The sequence below is a fragment of the Triturus cristatus genome, chromosome 2_1 (assembly GCF_964204655.1).
Source record: "Triturus cristatus chromosome 2_1, aTriCri1.1, whole genome shotgun sequence".
NCBI lineage: Eukaryota > Metazoa > Chordata > Amphibia > Caudata > Salamandridae > Triturus > Triturus cristatus.
The window spans coordinates 397,342,988-397,350,239 of record NC_140581.1 but is presented as its reverse complement, the minus strand read 5'-3'; the positions used below and the strand labels follow the sequence as shown (position 1 = coordinate 397,350,239).

The following is a 7,252-nucleotide window of genomic DNA, read 5'->3' as shown; positions in this document are numbered from 1 at the left end:
ATGCCTTTTTTTTACACAATACCAAATATTGTTTGCAATGCCACAAGTTCTAAAGTAAGGCCCAGCTTTACAAATCTGTCACTGAACGCAGTGCAGCACCCGATTGGCTGTGTTGCATAACCAGGGAGAGAGCTGGGAAGGGTCATGTCTATCTCTCTCTAGCACCACTGCACTAGAATGCAATGTCTGTGAGAGTCTAGCCTGGGTTTTGTCCTGGAAGGTTACGCTTCTGGTTCCCAAAAAATACTGGGGCATATTTACAAGCCCCATGCATCACGTTTACGCCGCTGTTGCGTCACTTGCGTGACGCATCGGCGGCGTAAACGTGGCGATCCCTGCGACCCATTTACAACATGACGCATCTAGGCAGATGTGTAAGGTTGTAAAGCCCTGCACCACATGTGGGTGTTCCCGGGGCAGGTGCGCCTCGCAAAAGTGCCTGCGTGAAATATTACATGCAGGCACTTTTGCGACGCTACTGCGGCAATTCCTTACACCTGCTTGAACCAGGCGTAAGGACTGACGCACCGCCGTGATGCAAGGGTAGTTTTGCGTGACGCAAATCTTCTGGCGCATCTCTGCTGATTTGCAGAGATGCGCCAGAAGTTGTAAATATGCCCCACTATGTCTAGGCAAACGTGTAACCTTTCCCATTTTGGATGAGTGTTGTACCAAATACCAATACACTGATTTGTAAATCCTGAAAAGGATTTTGATTCAGGTCTGCATTGTAAAACTTAAGCAAACCAAAGAAAACTTCCCTAAATCTGGTCCTAATAATCTGATTATTTTTTAAATTGTACAGTGAGAGGTAGATACCTGTATAAAATAAATCTGAGAAATGCTATTTTTGGCTAGGTTTGTGCTGCAGAAATACCACAAGCACCTTCATACAAAAGAAGTGGTCTGCAAGAATGTTATACTTTGCATTCAGATAAGTGTAACAACCAGTAGCGGCTTGCATAGGGCGTGCAACAGGGCAGTGGGACGGGAGGGGCAGGGTGGGGGAGTAGTAAACACTGACATACGATGGACGAAGGCAAGTAATTATTACGTTCCTCCGTTCTGTCGTATGTCATTGTTTGCTACCCTCCCACCCTGTCTCTCCCCCGCCCGCAGCACGCCCTATACGAGCCGCTACTGTTAACCTGTGCTGCTACTCACATACTCCTGACTCACTGTGACTTGCCTTATTTTGAGGTACAGAGCATTATCTGAATCTGTTTGACATGGTGACCAGTGGCAAAAGAACAAACCAAACAGTGGTTAAATGAAAAATGTTCCAAAAGGTATGTGTCAACATGTAATTTTATTTATCGAAAGCACATATTTGGCCCCATAGGGGCCAGGATACCAAACAAGAGGAAAAATCCAGAAAAAAAAAAAAGTCAAGTAAAAAACAAAAAGGAGGGGGAAAAAGGCCAGACAGAAAAAATTGCTTAACGAAAACCAGCAAGTTCATGGTTTGATTCGAGATGCGGAGTTTTCTTTAATCCTCTCCTAGCATTACAAATCTTTGTAGCCAGCTTCCTTCTCATGCTTCTGTAGTCCAGTGATGGCCAGCCATTGCTACTGCACACAGACTTCATAAACTCTGGAAAAATAAAACATACATCAGTATCATGTCACCACCACTATTTTTAGATTTTAAATGGGCTGATCTGTCTTTAAAAAGTTTCAGTACCATTATTTCATATAGAGTGCCAGATGAGATAGGGTTACAAGGGTTCACAAGTGTAACATTAAGGGCAGTTGGTCAAAGAGGCACAGGTGAGAGCAAGGCATTGATGAAGAGGGGGCGGAAGGTGAGGAAAGAAAAAAGTCCCTTTATGAACTTAAGAGGGAAGCAGCAAGTTGTGGATTCTGGAAATCTGTTGGAGTTTCAGGAAGGACACAGAAATGTGCACCTTCAACAAAGGTCTTAAATGTTGTGCAATGGGACCCCTGATGATAAAAGATGAGGTCCCCTCCAAAACTTCAGATAAAACTCAGGGCAGCAGGAGTGGGCATGGCTCAGAGCAGGCGTACATTTCTGCATCTCTAAATCCACATTAAATAGGAGAATTATTAAGGAGCAAACGTGACCGACGACAGAAATTGAACACAAAGCACCACCACATAACTGGTGTGTAGCCCCTGGTCCCTAATGACCATTACAGCCCAAAGTAGAAGTCTGTCTTCTCTGCCTCTTTCACCCTTTTGAAACGCTGGGGTACTTGGAATAAAGACTGTACCGATGTAGAGGAAGTGAAACAAACATATTCTGTAAACACAGTCACGCTTCCTCTGCAAACAAAGTAATCAGTGCCAGATTTCTTAACAAAACCATCCTGGAGGCAGAACTCTACTTGCAATGTTCATATTTTGAAAACAGTCTAACTAGCATAGGGACTAGAAATAAAAATTGGAGCTTACAACCAAGTGCTAGGGACCGGACCAACTGGTCTATTAATCATAAAAGCTTCAATTACAGTATTTTATAATTTCAGTTTGCTATCACCCATTCATCCAGTTTGAGCCCCTCACCTGGACCACAGACTTAGAAATAAAATCCCAACTCAAGGCTTTGTGCCAGATTTGTAGCACAAACTCAGCACACATTGTTAATAAATGACAAGCCACCACCATTGTTCTTCTTGTTCATTTGCAGACATCTGTTGAGTAATGGAGTTATCGTACCATTATATGATACAAGACCACATATGCAAACCTTCTTTAACACCATGTATAATAATGAATTTTCACAATCCCAGATAGACAATGTTAAGTTGAACATTTGTAATATCTTACCAAATAATGCCTCGACCTTCTCCTCATCAAGGACAGCTGCTCCAGCACGAGCCTTCGTTACACCTTTTGCCGAAGCAAGTTCTTTGGGCGAAAAAAGTATTTCGCTGATGCCATTGAGTAGAAAACCCGCACTGTCTCGAGCTGCCTTGGCTTCCTCCAAGAGTTTGTGCAATTTTCGCTTTGGTACGAGAACATCTTTGAACCGTGAAGGATCATTTGAGTCCTTGACCAACTGCTGCATATCAGGCTGCAAAATAATACAACTATTAACTATTTGCCATCATGTTAGGTTACATATTAAAAAATATATGAGTTTTATATTTTGATTTGGCATCTATACATTGTGTTGTATATTGATTCTTACTTAACATGGCTGACTGTATTAGTTAGTCCTTTCTTAGTGTTATTACCTCCTCAGCCTACCACATTACCTAAGAGTACTCTAGCCTGTACTCTAGCATTCTACACTTGTCAGCTGATGGCCTGGTCAGCTGGTGAGGTTTTCTGAACTCTGCTGTAACTTGAATAAATCTACTTATATCTAACAAGAAGCTTCAAGAACATATTTACAACACTTTGCTAACAATGTAATATTTGCTAGTGTAGCACCTAGAGTATAAGGCAGCCATATTTAAAAACATAGCATGCAGAAAGATTTCAAAGTCCTCATGCAGGAAATCTACAAGGTTTACCCTATATAGACTTCAACTGGGCTAAAAGAGTGGCAGAGAAAAGAAGTACCTTTTGTACAGTGAATGATCGACTGCATATCTTTGATGCTGCTGTATCTGTTACGTTGCTTGCATTGGTCAAAGCAGACATCGCAGCTTGCAAATACTCCAATGCCAACTCCCTATTGCAAGTGCCTTGCAACTGTGCTATAATCAAATAAATACAGTTGTTAAAGGCAGCAGATAATACAATAGTCACATAACGAGCATACTCTTTGGCAATGCATGTATTTTGGTGGGAAAAATCATTATTAATGGGAATTTGTTGCAGTTTACTTGGGAAGGTAGAATATCAAGCACGCACCCTTTAAGTGTTCGATTTCAGCTCGTAACCGTACACACTCCTCATTCTGACAGGAACCAGGGCCAACGGAATAGTTTTCATTGTGATTAATTATGGCCAAGGAGTTATATACCATTTCCTTAGAGAGAAAGCAAATCATAATTAGGCCATACAGGTGGAAATGCAATTTCCTATGTATCTTAAAAAAAACACAAAAAAACATTACCCCAGTGTTGAATGATGGACTTTCCTCCGTCATCAAATGAAAGACACAGAAGTCACAAAAAATCCTGTGCTACACGTTACCAAGGGCAGAATTGAATTAATTTGTCCTTTTTCTACATGAGAGTAGACAGAACATTTCATTAAAGAAACAGATGACATCATTATACAACATGCAGCACCAAAGAAAGTAAAAGTAGGATCCTTGCAGACTTCAGGCACAGCAGATGACATTATCCCCAATGGTACAGTATGAAATTATAAACTCCTTTTTATACCGCGTGCATTAACAATTTGATGTCTGAAAGTATATACTTTGACAGCACATCACTTGCGAAAATGAAGGCCCTCATCAACCCACATTGAGTTTCTGTCACAGGAAATGTAATTGGTTACTGACGTACAATACATTTACAATCTAATTAACCCTATTTTGCTTACTAAATGTACAATGACGTACTTTCTTTTGTCATAGGTATTCATACATCACCTTCTGCAGAGCATACAGTGCATTCAGCCAACTGTCCAGCATTACCAGAGTATACCCCACCAGTAGAGGACACAGATGAAGATCCAATTGATGCTGTTTGGGATACGCTTTGTAGCAGCTTAAAAGGTGAAATGGATGCTCAACTTAAAGATGATTTAATTAATGACTCGGATTCTGGTTTTGAACAACTTTTGGAACAAGTTGGATATACCATTCAAAATGAGTACGAAGATATTCAAGTTTGTTCTGATCAAACTAATACCACAGATGAATCATCACCTATTTTTGAGGGCTCTAACAAATGCTTAGGGGTCGTCATACTATTGCTTTGTTGCTTTATTATTCGTTTTCGCTTGAGTGATGAGGCAGCTGGCTATATGCTGAATCTCATCTATTTGCTCTTGCCATGTGATAATAGAATGTTCCGAACTATGTATCACCTTCACAAATATATCAAAAAAAGTGTTAAGGCCCCAAATATTACTTACTATTGTGCCACTTGCTATACACATGTTGATAAAAACACTCAGACCTGTACTAACCAACACTGTGGGAAAGATTTGAGTCCAAGTGAATCGGTGTCTTATTTCATTCAGCATAGCGTAATTGCACAGTTACAGACTATGTTTAGGCGGAGACATTTTACAGAAAAGGTGAGGAAACATCGATTTGATCACTATATGGAGAATGAGAAACAAACAATGAAAGATGTATATGATGGAGAACTGTATTTGGATTTATTCAAGAGTGGATTCCTGAAAAACCCTAACAGCCTTTCATTTGCAATGAACACAGATGGTGTTCCTGTATTTAAAAGTTCTAAAATATCAATGTGGCCAGTGTACTTAATGGTAAACGAGCTGCCTGCATCCCAAAGAAAGCTGCGTGAAAATATATTACTATATGGTATTTGGGTTTCTGCAAAAAAGCCAATAATGTGGTCTTTCTTAAAGCCATTATATAACGAACTTGCACAGCTGGAAAGTGGAGTGTCATTTAACGATCACAACAATTGTAGTTTTACTTGCCACGCTACACTTCTGACAATCACATGTGATTTACCAGCTCGTTGTCTTGTTTCAAACAGCACCCAGTTTAATGGGAAGTTTGGGTGCTGGCATTGTTTACAAGAGGGTGAAGTCACTGTTTCAGGAAAAGGGCACTGTAGAGTATTTCCCTACAATGCTGAAAACCCAAAAGGGCCACCAAGGACACTTGATACTATTAAATCGGATGTAAACAGTGCAATAGCTAATATTGAGAGTGGACTTTCCGATTACAGTGTAAGAGGGATCAAAGGTCCCATGTGGTTCATGTTTTTGAAACATTTTTGTGTAAGCAGAGGATTTGTGATTGATTACATGCATGGTGTATGTAGTGGCATTATGAAATTGTTGATGACCATCTGGTTCACTAAAGAATATAAGCACCATTCATACTCTTTTTATGAAAAAGTCAAATTAGTTAATGTCTATTTGAAACAGATAAAACCCACACTGGATGTTAGTAGAGTTCCAAGGTCTGTTGATGAACTACCATATTGGAAGGCCTCCGAGTTTCGGAACTTTCTTTTATTTTATGGAATGCCTGTTTTAAAACATGTTTTAGATAGATCACGCTATTTACACTTTTGTGTACTTATGAAAGCAATTCATAAGCTATTAAATGATGACATTAGCCAGGAAGATTTAAATATAGCAGAACAGTGTTTACTATTGTTTGTGCAACTGTTTAATGATTTATATGAAAAAAGATTTTTGACAATGAATGTTCATCAATTGGTCCATTTAGTGGACAGTGTAAGAGCAGCAGGGCCTCTGTTTACTGCTAATTGTTTTGTTTTTGAAGATCTTAATGGTTTCCTTTTACAACATGTGCATGGTACAGTAGGTATAGAAACACAAATTCTAGATGCAGTAAATATGATACAAGTAATACCTGTGTTAGTGGAAAATCATTTGCCTCCTGATAGTGTTGAGGCAGAATTTTACCAGAGTATGATGTGTTCATATAAGAGAAACAGACAACGATACTTAAAACTAGAAAATTGCATTTATAGCGTTGGTTCGACATACCCTTACAGCTTAACAGAGAATGAATATGTAGCAGTAACTCAGATCACTCATATTTTAGGCTCTGATGTAGTAGCCTATAACAAAATATTTTTAGAAAAAAGCAATATTCTTGTTTACAGCTCAAATTACACTCGTATTCAGAGGAGAGACCAAAGTGTAATAAAATATGAAACAGAATCCGGGGTGTTTGCCTATGGCAGGGTCACTAGATTCATTCAGTGTAAGCAGGCAGACGTTTCTATTAATATAGCACTCATGGTTCCACTTAAGTGTGAATCCTATGACATCCGTGAACCAGTTCATCTGGTAGTAGTAGATAACATCATCACAGCTATCAGGATATCAATGATAAAATGTGCCTGTTTTTACATTCAGGTAGAAAATGAATCATTTGTTAGTGAAATGCCAAATCTGTTTGAAACAGATTAAGGCAAATCATGATAGAAAGTTCTCCTACATGCACGTCTCTTTTTATAGCGCATTTGATTAGAAATCATCTTGATAAGCATTCTTAACATGTGCCCCAAGGACACCTAGGGGCCCGCAACACCTATGAAGGGGTCCTAGACTGCTCATAAAACATAGTAATGTTGGCCAAATAATAACGTGTATAGCAATATAGATGCAAAATGTACAACTGAACATAATATGCAGCATTTAT

The 7,252-nt window shown here is 39.3% G+C and overlaps 2 protein-coding genes across 2 annotated transcripts; one reads left to right on the top strand and one right to left on the bottom strand.

Moving 5' to 3' along the window:
- Positions 1 to 1,439: 1,439 nt before the first annotated feature.
- Positions 1,440 to 4,066, bottom strand: LOC146865368 (uncharacterized; the record flags this gene model as incomplete). Its single annotated transcript, XM_085639721.1, has 5 exons — positions 1,440 to 1,594; positions 2,791 to 3,037; positions 3,532 to 3,668; positions 3,826 to 3,943; positions 4,031 to 4,066. Coding segments are annotated over 5 exons (693 nt in total), but the record flags the coding sequence as incomplete, so codon positions are not given.
- Positions 4,067 to 7,020, top strand: LOC146865367 (uncharacterized). Its single transcript, XM_085639706.1, has 3 exons — positions 4,067 to 4,096; positions 4,157 to 4,271; positions 4,502 to 7,020. The coding sequence occupies exons 1-3, from the start codon at positions 4,067 to 4,069 to the stop codon at positions 7,018 to 7,020; spliced, it is 2,664 nt and encodes an 887-aa protein (XP_085495832.1).
- Positions 7,021 to 7,252: the final 232 nt, after the last annotated feature.

Coding starts and splice junctions, on each gene's coding strand:
- LOC146865367 (XM_085639706.1), top strand. CDS start 4,067: ATGAAAGACACAGAAGTCACAAAAAATCCT. Junction 4,097..4,156: donor CAGAAGTCACAAAAAATCCT/GTGCTACACGTT, acceptor ACATGAGAGTAG/ACAGAACATTTCATTAAAGA. Junction 4,272..4,501: donor AGATGACATTATCCCCAATG/GTACAGTATGAA, acceptor CTTTTGTCATAG/GTATTCATACATCACCTTCT.